The sequence below is a fragment of the Equus quagga genome, chromosome 13 (genome assembly GCF_021613505.1).
Source record: "Equus quagga isolate Etosha38 chromosome 13, UCLA_HA_Equagga_1.0, whole genome shotgun sequence".
NCBI classification, from domain to species: Eukaryota; Metazoa; Chordata; class Mammalia; order Perissodactyla; family Equidae; genus Equus; species Equus quagga.
Genome location: NC_060279.1, coordinates 67,366,105 through 67,384,996, shown reverse-complemented (window position 1 = coordinate 67,384,996; position 18,892 = coordinate 67,366,105). Strand labels below are relative to the sequence as shown.

The 18,892-nt window shown below is 52.4% G+C and overlaps 1 protein-coding gene across 3 annotated transcripts; it reads left to right on the top strand.

Moving 5' to 3' along the window:
* Positions 1 to 2,661: 2,661 nt before the first annotated feature.
* Positions 2,662 to 16,941, top strand: LOC124249447 (C-type lectin domain family 18 member A-like). Of its 3 annotated transcripts, none has more exons than XM_046680415.1 (13): positions 2,662 to 2,820; positions 3,003 to 3,247; positions 3,859 to 3,950; positions 5,964 to 6,203; positions 11,619 to 11,716; positions 12,154 to 12,275; positions 12,457 to 12,564; positions 13,202 to 13,294; positions 13,676 to 13,782; positions 14,412 to 14,541; positions 14,869 to 14,965; positions 15,932 to 16,023; positions 16,542 to 16,941. In XM_046680415.1, exons 2-13 carry the CDS (start codon positions 3,109 to 3,111, stop codon positions 16,577 to 16,579), a joined length of 1,356 nt encoding a protein of 451 aa, XP_046536371.1. In that variant the 5' UTR covers positions 2,662 to 2,820; positions 3,003 to 3,108; the 3' UTR covers positions 16,580 to 16,941. The 3 variants fall into 3 exon arrangements, with proteins under 3 accessions (XP_046536371.1, XP_046536372.1, XP_046536373.1); XM_046680416.1 differs by having other exon boundaries at positions 2,663 to 2,838; XM_046680417.1 differs by lacking the exons at positions 2,662 to 2,820; positions 5,964 to 6,203 and having other exon boundaries at positions 2,883 to 3,247.
* Positions 16,942 to 18,892: the final 1,951 nt, after the last annotated feature.

Below are 18,892 nucleotides of genomic sequence, written 5' to 3'. Positions count from 1 at the left end.
TACAGGATCATATCATTTTACTTCTTCTTTTGCAATCTGAATGCCTTTGTTTTTCTTGCCTCATTGCACTAATCGCACATCCAACAGTACAGAGTTGCGCGGAAGTGGTGAAAGCAGACATCCTTGCCTTGTTTCTGATCTTAGTGGGGAAAGCGTTTAGTCTTTCACCCTTAAGTGTGATGTTAGCTGTAGGGTTTTCACAGCGGCTGTCTTAGTTTGCTAGGGCTGCCATAGCAAGGTACCCCAGTCTGTGGCTTAAACACCAGAAATTTATTTACTCAGTTTTGGAGGCTAGAAAGCCAAGATCAAAGTGTCAACAGGGTTGGTTTCTTCTGAGGTTCTCTCCTAGGCTTACAGATGGCCATCTTCTGTGTCTTCCCATGGTCTTCCCTCTGTGAGTATGTGTGTCCTAATTTCCTCTTCTTACAAGGGCACCAGTCATATTGGGTTAGGGCCCATCCCAATGACCTCCTTTAACCTTAATTATTTATTTAAAGATTTTATTATTTTTGTTTTTCTCCCCAAAGCCCCCCTGGTACATAGTGCATATTCTTAGTTGTGGGTCCTTCTAGTTGTGGCATGTGGGATGCCACCTCACTGTGGCTTGATAAGTGATACCATGTCTGTGCCCTGGATTCGAACTGACGAAACACTGGGCCGCCTGCAGTGGAGTGTGCGAACTTAACCACTCAGCCATGGGGTGGCCCCTTAATTATCTATTTAAAGACTCTATCTCCAAATGTAGTCACATTCTGAGGGATCAGGATTACTACTTCAATATGTGAATTTGGGGGGGATGCAATTCAGCCCATAACAGGAGCCCTTTATCAGGATGAGGAATTTCCTTTCTGTGCTTAGTTTGTTGAGAATTTTCATAAAGAATAGGTTTGAGATTTTATCAAATGCTTTTTCTATGTCTTTGAGATGATAGTGTGGGTTTTTCTGCTTTGTTCTCTTAATATATTCTATTACATTAATTGATTTTTAAATGTTAAACCAACGTTGCATTCCTAGAATAAATCCTAACTGGTCATGGCGTTTAATCCTTTTTATATGTTGCTAGTCTGCACCCAGGAGGAAATATCATGGAAACCAGGGTGCAATGCCCTGGTTAGGAAGTCCAACAGAGGTTCTCATCCCTGCTTTACACCAGGGCCCAGGGACACTGAGGCCCAGGGGTGGAAGTGACAGTCCCAGGGTCACACAGAGCACCTGGTTAGAACCTAGGCCTTCAGATGTCTGGTCCAGTGTTTTACTTGCTGGCGCCTCCTCTTCTGACTCCTGAGGCAGGACTTGCCGTGGCCTCTACTTGTAGTGAGCCAGTGCCCCTCAAAAGTCGCTCTACCTTGGGCCCCAAAATATTTTTTCTTCCTGCCTGTCTCCAGTGCCTGGCATTGTGCTACATAGGAGAACTAGCCGCATTTATCTTCAACGTCCAGGAGCAGGAACTGGGTCTTTTGTTACCTGGTATAGAGCAGGGCTATGGGAATTGAACTCAGAGGACCAGGATGTGAATTAAAGCCGATCTGCACCACTGTCTCAGAATGTGAAGACAGACCTCAGATTAGCTGGGACACTCCATGTGCTTGCCGGGTGACCTGGGGCAAGTTCCTTAGACACACTGAGCCCAGCTTCCTTGTCTACGACATGAGCACTGCATCTGCTATGCAGGATCGTTGCAACAATTAAATGAACTCACATATGTAAACATGCTTTGTAAGCTCTATAGAAAAAGACTGCTATTATTAAGCATTGCTGGGATCCAGACAGGGTGAATTTGAGGTTGCCTGGTCATCCCTTTGAGGGAGAAGAAACGCTTGATGCCCTAGGTATTATGGGGGGACATACAATCCCAGGCTGGCTTGGAGGTCCTTGTGCCTGGCCCTGCCCCCACACCCCAATACCCATGATGAGATCCATGGTCCATCATGTTTCCCCTGGGAAAGCCAAGTCCACTTGCATCTCAGCAGAGCTTCCAGGGAGCTGACACCTGGCTCTGAGAGGGTGCTGGCCCAGGGGTCAGAGGTCACACAAACTCCAGAAAGAGGAAGTAGGTGGCTTGCAAGGCTGTCCTTTGGGATGGCTGAATAACCTGTGATCTGCCCTGAAGGGAATGTGGGCATTTAGCTATGGGCTACAGGACAGCCATTTATTTTCTAAAAAATGAGGGCCACAGGACAGAGCTGCTTCAACTTATCCTGGTGGGATTGTGTGGGCTGCGGCCAGGCCCCGGAGCATCACGGCAATTCACTGCCCTCCTGCTACAACGGCTGTTTGTCTAGAGGCTGACTTGTTCCCAGCAGGACTCGAGTCAGCCAAGGGCATCACGTGCTCTCCTCCCCACTGGCTCGCCTTGCCCTCTCCTGGCCTCCAGTCACGTGGGTGTGTGTGTGTGCGGGGGGCACCAGGGTTGGGGCCCAGCCCCCTACACTGCCCAGACTGTCCTAAGTCACCCTTTTCCTCCCACAGGTGCAGTCCCAGCCCACTCCCCTGCAAACCCACCGGTCGCACCTGTCTGGTGTGTGGTTACCACCTGCCTATGTTTAATTCATGGATGGGGGTTGGGAGGAACTTCCCAAGAAAAGAAAGAATTCCCCTGGGTCTTGCCCAGTCCCTGCCCACCCGCAGGGCACATAGCATGAGCCAGGGCCTGGGGCTGGGAGTGGAAGCTGCCAATGGGCCCGGAGGACACTGTCCCAGCCTGGGCACAGCCATCATTCGTTAATCCACAGCACTGGAATGTCTGCGGGCCAATCAGGGGGTCTCCAAGGGCTCCCCAAGGGCTGTAATAATCCTGCAATGATTAGCAGAGGCCACAGGGTCAGTGCACACTGCTGGGTAGGTTGGTCGGCTGTCGGCGGGGAGGGCTGGCCAGGCCAGTGGCCAGAGGAGGGTGGGAGCCTCGGGACTGGAGCTAACTGTCTGTCCCTTTTCATGCCAGCGTCAAAGGGAGGCTGTTTGGACACACCGATTACTCACAACCTCCCCCTTTTGTCTGCCAGCCCAGCCTGACTCCTGGGGTTTGTGAATAGCTCCATCCAGCCTGGGAAGCGAGCTGGACAGAGCTGGACGGCTGAGCCAGGCCGCACCGGGGATACCAACAGGCCCATGCTGCTGTCAGAGCCCACTGCTGGGATGGGGGGCTGCCGGCCTGGCCTCCTGCCCATGCTTCTGGCTCTCCTCGGCATCGCCTGGGCAGAGATGCAGTCACTCCAGCTGCGGGAAGAGCAGGCTCCGATGCCTGGAGGTAAGGAGCACCTGGGCGAGGAAAGAGGTGGAGGAGCTATGAGCTCTACAGAGGAGTGCTGGGGGATTTCTGGAAGCCAGTTCCCAGGCCTGAGTCCTGGGCAAGCTGGTGTGGTTTAAAGAGCGACCCTCAGACAGTCCAGGGGCCCTAGACAGATGGGGGAGGCTGGGGAGAGGAAGAATGAAGGGGAGTGGGCCCAGGCCTGGGGATCAAGGAGGAATACTGGCCCGGAGCCTGCAGCTTGGGCCCCAGGAGAGACTCAGTGGCTGAGAGGAGCCCCAGCCAGGGGGCTGCTGCCAACCCAGGGCTGGTTCCCTCCTCACGCTCAGCCCCCGGCCGCTGTTTCCTTCTATCACCCTCACCCCCAGCTCTCAGCCCAAGCACTCTATATCTCAGTCTCTCTCCAACCCCTACTCCTTTCTCTACCTCTCGGTGCCCCCAGCCCTCTGCTCCTGGCCCTTCCACACACACCCACCATCCTCCTGTCCCATCCCAGGTCTTGTTTCCCAAGGGCAGGGCTGCACTCTCCTGTTGCCATAGTGACCCCCACCCATCACCTGGGGTTGCCCAGGTCCTGCTGCTCAGGCAGCCTGACCTTATCCCTGCCCCAGCCCTGAGCAGGAAGGAGAGTTTCCTGCTCCTCTCCCTGCACAACCGCCTGCGCAGCCGGGTCCACCCCCCTGCAGCCAACATGCAGAGAATGGTGAGTACCCAGGGTCGCTGAGGGGTGGCTGGAGGGGCAACCCCAAAGAGGACTCAGGAGGCTGCGGCGGGGGCAGGAGTCCTTCCTCCTGGACAGGGCAGGAGGGACAGCCAGTCACCTTGCCCAGTGAGGGGATGTGCATAGTTGCTGGGGGCTCCACAGCTTTCTGCTCCTCAGAGGGGCAGTCCTTTGGCTTTTCCTCGAATCCCATCCCGTTGCCCTGGAGACCAGGAGACATGGAAGGAGCCAGCAGGAAAGAGGAGCTTCACAAAGGAATCCCAGCAGGATTGGAGGGGCAGGGGACTGGGAGGGGGGCCGGGGCTTGTGTGTGACCAGGACCCAGTGCTTCTCCATGGGTTTGTCTGGGCAACTAGGAGGGGCCCCTCCAAGTTTCCTGCTCATTCACTGGGGCCCAGGGAGGGGCGTAGGGTTTTCCACCACTCCCATGGCGGCTGCGGGGTTGGAGGTATCATCCTGGGGCCCAGAAATGCTGCCCCCATAGTGTGGGATCCTAGCTGCCCCAGCCCATGTTAACAGGCCAGGGAATGAGGGCGGATGGGGCGGGGGCGGGCAGGGTTCCCCATGGCTGCCTCCCATAAACTCCTCTGAGGCTTGTGTAGCGATGGCGACCTTGAGCGCTCAGGGGTCAGTTTCCCAGGAGGTGGGGGTGGGGCGGCAGGCAGGTGGGGGTCGCCTCTCCCCCGTTTCCCCCCTCTGCAGCAGCTCTGCCCCTCCTCGGGCCCAGGTCCCGGCTCCCACTCGCCACTCGCCACACACCCAGCCCTAGAGTCTGGTGTGGGGCACTCCTCATCAGCTGGTCAGCAGTCTCTACACTGTTCATGGCCCTTTTGCCAAGTCTTAGAAAACTGCGTTTCATAAAAGATGCAAGCAGAGCCCCAACCCTCAGCCTCCCTCACACCCACGGCTTTGGCTCTACAGACCCCTGCGGGCCTCTGGGGCTTTTACCCAGAAGAGGCTGAGGCCCTTGGCATGGGGTTGCCGAGGGGCCCCGGGCAGTCCCCACTGCCCTCATCAGAGGCAAAACCACAACCAGCATCTGCTGGAGGCCTGCTGTGCATCAGCCCTGAGCACAGGGCTTTCCTCTCTGCATCCATTTAACCCTCATGACAATTTTATCTGATATGTAACTTATTGGCCGCATTTTACAGATGAGGACATTGGGTCTCATGGAGGTTGGGGACTGCTGGAGGTCACACAGCTGGAATGAGGTGGCTGGACTCGACCAGGGCATGGTCACGGGGGGACACGTGCCATCCTGACTGCCCAGCCCCTCATTTCACGGGAGGGAGGACTATTGGGTGGGGGTGATGGAGGAGGTCAGCCAGTGCATGGGTGGGCCAGCTCCAGGGGGCCACAGCACAGAGGCCCAAGAGCCCCCTCACACCCCCTGTGGTCCTGTTTCCCTGTTCATGCCCCTACACTCCAAGGCCAGGGAATAGACACAGCGACAAGGCTGCTGCGGCTTTTTGCATAGAAGAAGAGAAGCTAAGTGGAGCAATTTCAGACAATGGCCAGGGCTAGTTGTACCTAATGGAGAACACAGAACTGGTTTGAAAGGCTTGGGCACTGCCCAAGGCTCACATTACCAGATGGGAAAAATTACAGCTGAAGCCCATCCCATCGCCTGGGCTGCCAGTACTCCTCAGGAACACCTGTCCCCCTGGGCGAGGGCTGCCCTGGGAAGGGCCTGAGGCTGCCCACCCAGGAGTCGGGAGGATGGGGACTCTCAGTCTTGGGCAGAGCCAGCCTCTGGGTCAGGAGTGCAGACACTGCAGGTGCTTTTTCCAACACACCTTGGAGAGCTTCTTGCAAGTCCTGTCTGACCTTCCCTGGCCCTGGTGAAGTGGGTGGAATCAGCTCAGAGAGGTTAGGCGGCCAAGCAGGACTCCCGGTCCAGTGCTCTTTGCATGACCCAGCACCCAGTGGAGGAATGGGATCACTGAGGCCTGGCCTAGAGGTCCTCTACTGCTGTCTCTGTTTGTGCCATCCCAGGACTGGAGCGAGAGCCTGGCCCAGTGGGCTCAGGCCAGGGCGGCCCTCTGTGGTGCCCCGGCCGCAAGCCCAGTGTCTGCCTCTGGGGCCACCCCGCAATTAGGCTGGAACGTGCAGCTGCTGCCTGTGGGCTCGGCATCCTTCATCCACGTGGTGGGCTTGTGGTTCTCAGAGGGGCAGCAGTACAGCCACGCGGCAGCAGAGTGTGACCCCAATGCCACCTGCACACACTACACTCAGGTGAGACCAGGGTACCAGATGCCAGGCCCCTGGGCTCCTGGAGTCAGCTCAGAGGGCTACAGTTTGTCCTAAAATTGGTGGTTGCTTTTTCTCCAATTTGTTTAGTTTTCTGTTTTTCAGCTTTAAATATAAAATATTTTTAAAGTAAATCAAGTAATGGCTCCCTCTTACCCCACTACCTAGATTTAGAAAATGTTAACTTTGTTTCTCATCTCTTTTAAAAAAACCCCAACAACGAAGGTAAACTCAAGCCCTACTTGTGCCCTTTCTTCTGTTCCTGCCCAGAGTAACCTTCCTGAAGTCCTGAAGTCCAGGTGGATCACTCCCAAGCATGTTCCCCCTCTTTTATTTTCACTCAACAAACATTTGTTGAGTGTCTTCTATATACCTGGCATTGTTTAGGTGCCAGACTACAGCACTGAAGAATACAGGCAAAATCCCAAGCATGTTTTAATACCTCTAGTACACGTGGAAGTGTTCTCATACCTTTTCTGTGTGTGAAGGTGGGTTGTGTGTTATTAAATCCCACACAAGTGCTCTCTCTCATGTCTCCTTTTGCATTTGTGTTTATCACTCCAGACCAGGTATGTAAGATTTATTTCTTTTGATCCAGATACCCATGGGTGAGTGATTCATTATGAATAAGCTGCAATTTATGGGCATCTAGGTTATTTCCACTTTTTTACTATTACATGTCATACCGCAACCGCAAATCCTAGTTCAGGTCCTCTTGTCATACGTGTCCAGAGTTTCTCTAGGACACACTTGGAAGGGTAATGGCTGGGTCATCGAGAGCCACATGGAGACCTACAACATTACTAGCTATTGCCAGAGTGATGGCACCAACTTTCCCTGTGTTGTCGAGTTCCTTATAATTTTTCCAACTCCAGGCTGTGAAATGCCACCTCATTCTGTTTGGGCTTTTTTTTAGGAAGGTTGGCCCTGAGCTAACATGCCCTGAGCTAATATCTGTGCCCATTTTTCTCTACTTTAAATGTGGGACACCACCACAGCATGGCTTGATAAGCGGTGCTAGGTCCACACCCAGGATGTGAACCGGCAAACTCTGGGCCACAGAAGCAGAGCATGAGAACTTAACCATTACGCCATCGGGCCAGCCCCCACTCATTCTGTTTTTAATTTGCATTTCCCTGATTACCTATGAGACTGAGCATATTTTCTTAATTGCCTGTTGATTGTGTCTTTTCCTTATTAATTTGTAAGCATCCTTTCTATATTCCTTATACTTTTCCTTGGTCATCTGGATAGCAAATACCTTTTTCTAGCATATGGCTTGTATTTTTTCTTTATGCTATCTTTTATAAGATAAATCTTTTGTAAGATTTTAATATTAATGGAATCCATTTTATCAGGTTTTTTCTTTATAGTTCATCCGTTTGTTGTCTTATGTTTAAGAAATCCTTTTCTACTCTGACATTGGAAAGATAGTCCTCCTGTATTTTATTCCAAGGTTTAAATGTTTTCCTTTTTCATACTGAAGTCATTAAGCCACCTGGAATTTTTTGTGCTTGGTGTGACGTAGGATTTCTCTTGTTCCACATGGACACACTTTATTGAGTGTTGAATCTTTCCTCCACTGACTCATAATGCCACCTCAGCCATATACCAAGCTCACATATCCATACAGGTCTGTTGCTGAGTTCTCTTTTCTATTCTGTTGATCTTTCTGTTCATCCCTGCACAAATTGTGTTTTAATTATTATGATTTTATAAAAACTTTTGACAGGAAAATCTCTCATATTATTATTATTGTTCAAAACTTTCTTGGCTATTCTTGGCTCCTGATTCTTTTATATGAATTTAATAGATAGCCTTTATCAGGTTATAGACATTTCTTTCTAATCCAAGTTTGTCAAGGATTTTAAAAATCATGAATAGGTCTTGTGTTTTATTAAATGCTTTTTCTGCATCTTTTGAAATAATCATATGGTTTTTCCATAATTACTAAAGTGGTGACTAATTTGTGTGTGTGTATACAAAGCTGTTACATGACACTGGATCTTCCTGGTCACATATTTTAAACATTTTATTATAGAAGATTTCAAACATATACAAAGCAATCAGAATCATTGAATGAATCCCCATGTACCCATCACCCACCTTCAACAATTATCCGCTCATGGCTTCATAGCTCATCTTATTTGATCTGTATCCTTACCTATTTCCCTTTCCTCCTATATTATTTTTAAGCAAATTTCAGACATCATATAATTTTATCCATAAGTAAGTATATATCTCCAAAAGTTTGCTCTTTTTAAAAAACATAATCACAATACCAACGTCAATATGTATTTTTAAATATTAACTCTTCCTTGCCTTCCTACGTGCAGGGCGGGCTGTAATTTATCTATGCACCGTATGCTATAAGTTATTCAAATGCAAAAATACTTACATATTAGTAAACAGTATGCTACCCCAAGTCCCCAGAATGTACCTGGCCTAGCCTCTTCCCTGGGACACCTAGGATCTTTCCTTTGATCTAGAACCAAAAGGTGAAGGCCTGGCACTGTAGTGGGTATCCAGGATCCTGCTCCAGCCCGGCATCTGGTCTTATTGGCAAGCACCCATGCCTACTGGTTGTTAAATATTTTGAATATCTACCTACTTGACATGTCATGTCATGTGAAATAATGTGATGTGGTGTGTGTGCATGTGTGTGTTGTTGTTGTTAATTCATTGCTGGATTTGGTTTGCTAAATATTATTATTATTTTTATTTTGGTGAGGAAGATTGGCCTTGAGTTAATATCTGTTGCCAACCTTCCCCTTTTTGCTTGAGGAAGAGTGTCCCTGAGGTAACACCTGTGCTAGTCTTCTTCTATTTTGTATGTGGGACGCTTCCACAGCACGGCTTTATCAGTGGTGTGTAGGTCTGCACCTGGGATCCAAACCTGCAAACCCTATGCTGCCAAAGAGGAGTGCACAAACTTAACCACTACACCACTGGGCCAGCCCGCTAAATATTATTTGATAGTGAAATTGACCTCTGATTTTCTTTTCTCATACTGCCCTAATTTGAGTTATAGTGATGCTATATTGACCTCACAAAGTGAGTTGGAAGCTTTCCTCCTTTTCTAATTCCTAGAATAATTTCTATAATATTTGCTATAACTCTCCACTAAAACTATTTGGGCATTGTTCTATTTTTGGGTTGTTTGTTTTTTGTGTGGATGTGGATGTATGCATGGATTTTTAAAAAAAATTTTATTTTTCCTTTTTCTCCCCAAAGCCCTCCGGTACATAGTCATGTATTTTTAGTTGTGGGTCCTTCTAGTTGTAGCATGTGGGATGCCGCCTCAGCATGGCCTGATGAGCAGTGCCATGTCCGCACCCAGGATCTGACCCGGTGAAACCCTGGGCCACCTGCAGTGGAGTGTGTGAACTTAACCACTTGGCCACGGGGCCGGCCCCCTATGCATGGATTTTTAACTACTGATTCAACTTTTAGAAATGGTCATAGGTCATTTCAGATTTTCTGTTTCTTCTTGAGACAGTTTTGCCAAGCTTCTATTTTCCAGGAAATTCTCCCTTTTATATTTTTCAATTTATTGGTCATAATTGTTCTTTTTTTTATTTGTTGCAAAGTTTATTTTATGAGTTAATTATAAATAGAATAGCCCATGCATAGTCTTTCAGATTCTGAAAAGTGAATTGGTAAAAAAAAGGGTTGGTGGCTTGTTTTTCATTAACATTCAATTACAAATGTAATATAAGCTCCTGAATCTATACAAAAAAATGGCAGGTAGACGGTGACAGTGAGAAAACTTAAAGTTAAACTTTATAATTGTTAATTATTTAACAGAGATGTAAAACTAGAATTAAACAGATTTTAAAAATACTTACTGTGTCGGTAGCTATGTCCTTTTAAAATTCCCAACTTTATTTGTACCTTCTCTCTTTTATTCTTTATCAATCTTCCCAAAGGTTTGTCTATTTTAACAAATTAACTTTTTGTTTGTTTTTACCCTTTTTATTAATTTCTGCTCTTATTTTTATTACTTTCTTCTCCTTTATTTGGTTTATTTTATTATTCTTTTTTATATTCTTGGTATGGGTTCTCAGCTCATTAATTTTGTCTTTTTTCATTTCTGTTCTATGCCTTTAAAGCTATACATTTCCCTCTAAACTTTGTTGGCTGCATTCCATAAGTTTTGATATTTAGTGTTTTCATTGTCATTTAGTCCAAGTGTTTTCTATTTTTCATCATGATATTGTCTTTGATTTTGAAGTGTATATTTACGTTTCTAAACTATGCTTTCTCCTTTACTTACTTCTAAATTATTTACTTTAGATTTTATTGCATTGAATTCATAGAATGTGGCCTCTAGGATATCGGTTCTTTGATATCTGGTGAATCTTGCTTTATGGTTTAGTGAACCACAGGGTCAACATTTGCAAAAGTTCCATGCACTCCTAAAAAGAATGTATATTCTCTAATTGGTAGATACCTATATATGACTACATGTTCATATCTGCCTACCTCATACTTGTCATTTTTAGTGATTACCAGAGTTTACCTAGCCATTCCTGTGTATTGACCATTTCTACTCTTTCCAAGTTGTCATGGATTCTAAGACTTTAAATACAAGTTTGAATACTGTTAAAGACCTATATCTGTGAGGTTTTGCTGCATGACACACTACCTCCAAAGTTAGCATCTTACAACTCTGCGGGTTGGCAATTTGGGTTGGGCTCAGCTGGGAGGTTCTTCTGGTCTTGGCTAGGCTGACTTGTGCAACTACAATCAGCTGCTGGGTTGCATGGTTGGCATGGGCTCAGCTGGCTCATCTCTGCCTATGAGCTCTTTCAACCTCCAGCGGGCTTCTTCATGCAGTGGCTGAGCATGAGAGTTCTATGAGAGTGAGTGAACATTGCAAGGTCTCCTGAGGCTTAGTTTCAAAACCAGCTTAGTATCACTTGTGCTTTATTCTGTTGGCCAATGCAAGTCACAGGGCCAGCCAGGTTCAAAATGTGGGAAAGAGAGTCCTCCTCCTGATGCAAAGAAATGCAAAGCCACATTTAAAAGAGGGGGCCATAGGGAGAAGTGAAGGGTTGTATCCATTTTTGCAATCCATCACAAGACCTTTGATGTCCAAGACTTGCTTTTGCCACTCTCCTCCACCCATCCACAATCTCCCCTCCCTTCAGGTATCTGCTAACCCTCACTCCCCACCTAGAAAGCTTTTCTAGACTATTCCCGCCCATCCTCATAGCCCTGCCTAGCACAGCTGCAGCTCCTGAGGCCCCAGGGGGGTGAGGGAGCTGTCAGTCTGCCTGGTTTGGGGCAAAAGCTGTGTCTCCCCTCCCCAGGCGAGCATCATCTGTGCTGCTGGCCCCTAGACTGGGAGTGGGGGTGGCCTGTGATAGAGTTTCTGAGCCACTGTGTCTCCCGCAGCTCGTGTGGGCCACCTCGAGCCAGCTGGGCTGTGGGCGGCATCCCTGCTCTGGGGCTCAGGCTGAGCTGGAAGCCTTTGTCTGTGCCTACTCTCCCGGGTAAGCCCCCACCACAGCAGCTTCCCTGCCATCCCCTGCTGGGGTGGGGGGGGATACTTTCACCAGGTGAGATGCCCATCCACCCACCCAAAAGGCCTTTACCCCTTGGTCTGCACCTTGGTCTGTACCTTGGAAGAGGGAAGAAGGGGGAAAGGGAGAGGGTACAGAAGTGGGCAGCATCTAACATTCTGGCCATGCAGAATGTGGCTTCTCCTCAGATGTCCTTCCGGGAGGCGCTATCCTGCTTCCGGGGAATTTGCCAGTATGAGTTTGGAGGTCATCTTTTCTTTCCTAGGAAATCTCCCTGTCTCACCCAGCTCCCTGACTCCCTGGCTGGGCCAGAAGGAGCTGAAGGGGCCACTGGGGCAGGCAGCAAGGCCCGTTCCTGCCTTGCCCAGGGTCAGGCCCTTCCAGCCCTCTGGTGCTTGCTCTCACAGAGGCAACTGGGAGGTAAATGGGAAGACAATCGTCCCCTACAAGAAGGGCGCCTGGTGTTCACTCTGCACAGCCAGCGTCCCGGGCTGCTTCAAAGCCTGGGACCACGCGGGCGGGCTCTGTGGTAAGTGCCCCATGCTGCTGCCTCCTCCTGGAGCATTGGGTGCATGAGAACTTGATCTAGTGACCTTGGAGGAGGGTGGCAGCATCCTGAGGGGCTATCCTGGAAGCCCTGGGCCTCAGCACCCAGAGAGGCACCTGCCTGGAGAAGGCCCCCTCTAAGAGTTCCCTCCTCATCTAACCAGAGGTCCCCAGGAACCCATGTCGCATGAGCTGCCGGAACCATGGTCATCTCAACGTCAGCACCTGTCACTGCCACTGTCCCCCTGGCTACACGGGCAGATACTGCCAAGGTGAGGGGCACCTGGAATTCCAGACCACAGCTGCCTGGGGGACCCAGTGAGTGAAGTCTCTGGGCCCAGTGCACACACAGGAGCCCCGGGGGGTGAGGAGGTACTGAGCTGGGATGCTTGCACACATGCTCATGTGGTGTGTCCAGGGGCTGCGCTACATTCACTGAGAGGGTTTTGAGGGAGTCTTGAGTGAGTTAGAGGGTGCTGACCATGTATTTGCTGATCTGCACACTACATATAGTCATTCAACAAGCGTTCATTGAGCACCGACTGTCTGCCAGATCCAGAGCTGTGCAGGAGATTCAAAGTGGAATCAGATTTGGCCCCTTAGGTTCTGGGGTGGTGGGAGGAGGACAAAATTAGGATCCAGAAGTAGATTCTTGTCCCACTGTCCCCACTCCCCAGCTCTGTGTCCATGGACAGATTGCCTTCCAAACCCGAATTTGCTCTTCTCTACAATGAGATCAAACCAAAGACACCAAGGGTGGCAGCGGTGGAAGGCCTGATGGGTTCCATCCCTGAGAGGGATGTTCTTGCCTTGGTTGGCCATTCCCCATGCATCTGTGGCCTGCGAGGGGCAGCATGGGGTCCAGGGAATGTGGGCTGAGCGCCATCCCCTCTTGCCCCATCCTGGCAGTGCGGTGCAGCGTGCAGTGTGTGCACGGCCGGTTCCGGGAGGAGGAGTGCTCCTGCATCTGTGATGTTGGCTACGGGGGAGCCCAGTGTGCCAGTGAGTCCTGCCCCTAGGCCCCTGAAGGGTCAGGCTCCTCCCAGACTCGCTCAATGGAGTGCTGGATCCAACTCATACCAGCTCACAGGAGCCCACTGCCCACATCTCTTCCCCATTCAGTGACATCACATCGGCAGCTTGAAATTGGCCATGGTGGGGTATTTACACCACAGAAATTGGCAAATGCTACACATCGTAGATTTTTTCTTAGAGCGAGAGCTGGTTGTTACCCATTTTCCAGTACACCACTGACCCCCACCCACTCTCCAGCTTAGAGCGGATAGCCAGAGGAAGGGGCACCTTGAGCTTAGCTTCCTGGCAGGGCAGAAAGGGTAACAATTCTGAGGTCCCCACACATGAACTCAGGCTCCCCTCCCCCAGCCAAGGTGCACTTTCCCTTCCACACCTGTGACCTGAGGATTGATGGAGACTGCTTCATGGTGTCTTCGGAGGCAGACACCTATTATGGAGCCAAGATGAAATGCCAGGTGACGGTCAATCCCTGACTTCCCAGGGACCCCCCAGAGTCTCAAGCGAGGGTCTTAATGGAGGGACCCTGGACTAAGAGATGGTTCCCTCGACTTCTCTTGACCTGACTCTCATCATTAGTATAAACCAGGAGTCACAAACTCAGAGGCCCATGGAAGCCTGGAGGTCACTTAATGAGCTAAAGGGCCCAGGGATGAGGACCCACCCAACCCCCCTCTAAAGGGCCATCTTAAGTCAGTGCCAGCTGCAGGCTGCCAGGCAGGAATACGAGTTCAGGGAGGCCAGAACTTAGGATTTTTCAAGAGAATCAGAAATTCAGATTTTCATTGGCATCTTGGGATTTATTAACGTCAACAACCAATTCAAATGTATTTAATACACTGAGCAGATGAAACAAAACCCTTCTGAGGCCAGCCTGGGCCCCTGCGCACAGAGAGAGGAGAGGCAGGCAGGGGAGAGGAAGGGGTCCCCTACTCTAAGAGGCAGGAGGCCGTGGTGGGGGTGATGACGACAGCCTGGCCAGCACACAGATCTGACATCCATGAACATGGTGGGGTGGCAGGCTGGGCAGGAAGGGCTGGCCTCAGCTCTGGGGCCCTGCCAGCATGACCCAGAGTGGGGGTTACAGGGAAAGGGCGGGGTGCTAGCCCAGATTGAGAGCCAGAAAGTGCAGGACATCCTCGCCTTCTACCTGGGCCGCCTGGAGACCACCAACGAGGTGACCGACAGTGACTTTGAGACCAGGAACTTCTGGATCGGTGAGTGCCTGACTGGTTGGGGGTGCAGTGACTGCAGGGGCTGGGATACCCCACTCTGCTCCAGGAATTGGGGCCTTGGAAACCCAGAGCACCACAGGAAGGGTGTATGTGGTGAGGGCTTGGAGCCCAGAACGGGGTCAGTAGTCAGGCGGTGACCCCCTTCCCTGGGAAGAGAGCTGAGGGGAGGGAGAACCGCCAGCGAGTCTGGAAGAGCTAGGAAGGGGGCTAAGGGCTGGGGGCTGGGCAGGCATTAAGCAGGGAGCCTGGGCTCTGGGTGCGGCCCAGGGATCCCCAGTAGTGGGGCCAAACTTGGCTGCTGTGGCCCAGGGCTCACCTACAAGACCACTAAGGACTCCTTCCGCTGGACCACTGGGGAGCACCAGTCCTTCACCAGTTTTGCCTTTGGGCAGCCTGACAACCAGGGGTGAGTCTGGGGTGCCCTCCCTCCCGAACCCACCTTCTCACCCGGGCCTGTTGCTGAGCCTCCCAACAGCACTGAAGAACCACCACCCGGCCTGCTGCCTGGCTGAGCCCTCTGAGGGTCTGGGCCTTCCCTGGTGCCCAAGAAGTCCGGGCACAGCTGGGTGCAGGCACAGTGCTGAGAAGAGGCTCATCCTTGGCCTCCATGTAAAAGAGAGAGAACTCAAGAAGGCTTCGTCCATGCACCGGTCCCCATCGTCCCCTCAGCTGTCCCTCCTCCCCTCCACCAGCCATCCACCCCTCCCCCCACCACGCTCCCTCTGTCTGTATCAATACACTGATTCTGGCATCCATTATTTAGCTATTCGCCCACCTGCACCCATTCACACACACATCCACCCACCAGCCAGCCTGCATTGAGGCCCTTCTGTTTATGTGGCCCTGCCCTGGTCTTCAATACCCAGGAATGCCCAGGGCAGGAGTGACAGGGCTGAAGGTAGTCAGGCTGTGTGGCCACCAAGGGCTCCAAAGACCTCGCCTAGCCCTCCCCCTCCTTGACAGCAGCCAGGCCTATGTCCCTGGTCCATCACCTAGAGGAAGTTGGCCTGGTCAGGTTCCCAGGCACACCTTCTCCCAGCTGGGAGGCAGAACGGACATGGGCTTGTCTGTTCCAGGTCCCCCCACCTCATTGACTGGTGTGGCTGAGTGCTGGAGGTGGGTAGGTGGAGTTGCTACCCCAGTAGGGGGTTTGCCAAGACCTCCCAGCTTCCCTGAGAAGAGCTGCAGTGGTCTGGGGAGCAGGTGTGGGTCCTGGAGTGGGGCTGGTCTGGCTCCCAGAAGCCCCATGTGCAGGATGGGGGCACATAGGCCTCTTAGAGGCAGGGAGCCTGCTGGGTGGAGGATTTAAGCCTCCCCCAAATTCCTAATTTCATTCCTTTACCCTGAGCACCTGCCATTCGGGCCCTGGCAGGTTTGGCAACTGCGTGGAGCTGCAGGCCTCGGCCGCCTTCAACTGGAACGACCAACGCTGTAAAACCCGAAATCGTTACATCTGCCAGTTTGGTGAGGTCCCTCCCATGGCTCCCCTCCTCTGGTCCCTGTCCCCTGGGGTACTCACTGGCCCACTCCAGGTGCTAGGATATCCAGGTCACAGGCCAGAGAGTGTCTGAGCACACAGGGCACCAAGGATGTCCTGCTCAGGGCCTTGTACCTTCGGGCACCTGAGGCCCAGAGGAGGACAGATGGGCCCAGCTTCACATAGCATGTCCACGCAGTGACAGGACCAGAACTATAGCTGGCCAGGGATTTCTCCAAGGTCCCTTTCCTCCTGTCACTAAAGCCACTACTTGGGGAACTGTCGGGTTCCCCAGTGTCCCTGATTCCCCAAAGCCCCATGAACTAAGGTGGGGGCAGAGGTGAAACCTGGCCCAGAACCAGCTTCCAGCAGTACCTGCTGGCAGGGTCTGGAGCTCCACGAGGGACCATGGCCATGGGCACTTCTGAACCAAGTGCAGCAGGGTCCCCATCCCAGGACTGCCTGGGCTGCCACTGTGCCTCACGCTCTTATGCTTCCTTTCCAGCTCAGGAGCACATTTCCCGGTGGGACCCGGGGCCCTGAGGGTCGACCAGACATCTCCCCTGCCAGACCCTGCTTGCTTGTCTGCCCACCTTTCTGGAACAAGGGCCAGTCCAGGACTACAAGCCCAACATCCAAAGAGTCTTAGATCTTACAGGAAGTGGGGCAGGGGGTACAAGTGAGGCCAATAGGGAGCCTGGCACAGGGAGAGGGGAGCCTGGGGCCGCTCAGCCTGCTGTTGATTGGGAAGATGGGCCTCAATTAGGTGCCAAGGCAGAAGCCAGGGCCAGTCGTCAGAAAGGACCAGTCTCCTCCATCTGGGCCGGACCCTCTGTGGCAGACGGAGGTTCCTTGCTGCCCAGGATGCACCCCACAAGGGATTAAACTAAGTTATGAATCAGCCAGACTTGAGAACGCTCATTTTGAAAGGGAATTCAGACAACCCTGGATGATCCTAGGACCCAGAGGGAACCTGAGATTTCACTGCTGGTGTCTCCTACCCGCCCTAGTCCCTTCACTGTCACCCACGTAGCCCAGACCCCCTCTGTAAGTTTTCAGGTTCCCCAGTGGGGTAGGAGGCCAGCCTCCCAGCCTCAGTGACGGGTCTTTTTTTCTAGCAACTCCCAGAGCTAGGACCCAGGAAGATGGGGTAGAAACCACTCTGAGCTCCTGTGTGTGTCTGTGTGTTGTCTGCCCTGGTGGAGTACTTTCACAAATGCAGGACTGACAGTGGAATCAGAATCTGGAAAGTACCATCCCCTTGCCCAGCTCCTCGAACATCACAGCTCATCATAGCTCACACTTACACGTCAGGCACTGCAATTAACACGACGTCGAGTAACTCATTTAAACCCTCACACATCCTGATTTTATACTGAAGAAATGGAGTCACAGAGAGGTTGAGTAAGTTGCCCAAGGTCACACAGCTGGGAATCAAACCCAGCCAGTGTAGCTATCATTTAACCTTTCTATTTTCTTTTGGTGGTTCAGCCTGTTTCATTGCGGGAGTGGGGAAAGCTCTCTTGTGCCCTGGCTCAGGGCACAGGAACGCACAGGAAGTTTACACACATATCCCCAGCTGTCTCAACCACCCTGCAAAGGCAGCCGTAGTTGGGGGGTGGGGCGGGGGGCAGTCACAGCAGGACCAAGCCCCAGACCACTACCCAGAAATTTGCCCAAGGTCACCTGCAAGGGCCAGGCCTCACACTTTCTGGGCTGGCTTGCCCACTGCACTCACTGCGTCGTGGGAGGTGGGAGGCACCACCCGGCCCCCTCCCCTCTCTGCCTTGGTCCTATCGGGCAGAGACTGCAATCGGGCCACGAGCTTCTCTTCGGGGCACAGCGACTCGGCAGGAGCCATGGACGCCCGCGCCGTGAGACGTGGCCCTACGCCCCAGCGGCTCCTACCCCAGCGCCCGGCCCAAGTGCGCGCCTGGAGCCCCGTCCCTGCCTTCCCCGCAAGCCACCCCCGCGGCCCACCATCCCTGCAAGCCCGCTCTGCGGCTCCCCGGGACGGTCCCCACTCGCTCCAGCTGTGCCTCGCGGGTCACCCGGCGGAAGCCCTTGAGCAGGCCGCCTCGCCTGCGCCCCGTCGGCGCTCAGCTGCCCATTTCCCGCGCCTCCTGCCTGCGCCCGCTGCGCCTCCCCCTCCTCATGCCCACTGGGCTATGGCACGTTCCGGGGTCGAGGCGGGGAACCCTGGGCGCCCCGGGCCCGCGCTGGTCCCTTGGCAGCCAGCAGGTGTGTCGGAGACAGGAGTGTGCCCTGCGCGCGCCCGCCAGGGGTGCGAGGCGTGGCCGGGGTGCGTGCTGCCAAGGCAGCGGGGAAGTGGGGCCATCGGCTGCAGGGCAGGCCTGGGCAACCGGTCCGAGATCCTCCCACCCAAACCCCGCGCCGTCATGAGTCAGGTGTGTGTAGGCAGGTGTCACTGGGGACGGGGTCTCCTCCCCTATCCCGGCAGGTGTAGACACCAGGTGCAGGAAGACTGGTCTCCAGGCTCCTTCCTTTGCTGCCTCCTGTAAGGCCACAACCAGGGAAACTGAGGGATGTCTATCGAGTCACCTATGTAGTCGGCATAGCCTGGAGCTTTGGACACCTGAAGGAAGACCCACTGATGGGGCAGGTGAGAAACTTCACGGCGTGAAGAGGCTATGAAAGCTGAGGAGCCATTTGCCTCCTCTGGAGTTCACTGCCCCACTGTTGGCTCACTTGTTTCCCTCTATTTCACAGCTCCCTGCCAGGCAGTGCCTGGGGCAGCCCCAACTCCGTCCATGCTTCCTCCATTAGTTTTTCATTCATTCTCTCAGGCACTCCTGGCCCCTGCATCTCCGCATGCCCAGCATTCCTGAGAGAATG

Coding starts and splice junctions, on each gene's coding strand:
- LOC124249447 (XM_046680415.1), top strand. CDS start 3,109: ATGCTGCTGTCAGAGCCCACTGCTGGGATGGGGGGCTGCCGGCCTGGC. Junction 3,951..5,963: donor CAGCCAACATGCAGAGAATG/GTGAGTACCCAG, acceptor GTGCCATCCCAG/GACTGGAGCGAGAGCCTGGC. Junction 16,024..16,541: donor TCGTTACATCTGCCAGTTTG/GTGAGGTCCCTC, acceptor CTTCCTTTCCAG/CTCAGGAGCACATTTCCCGG.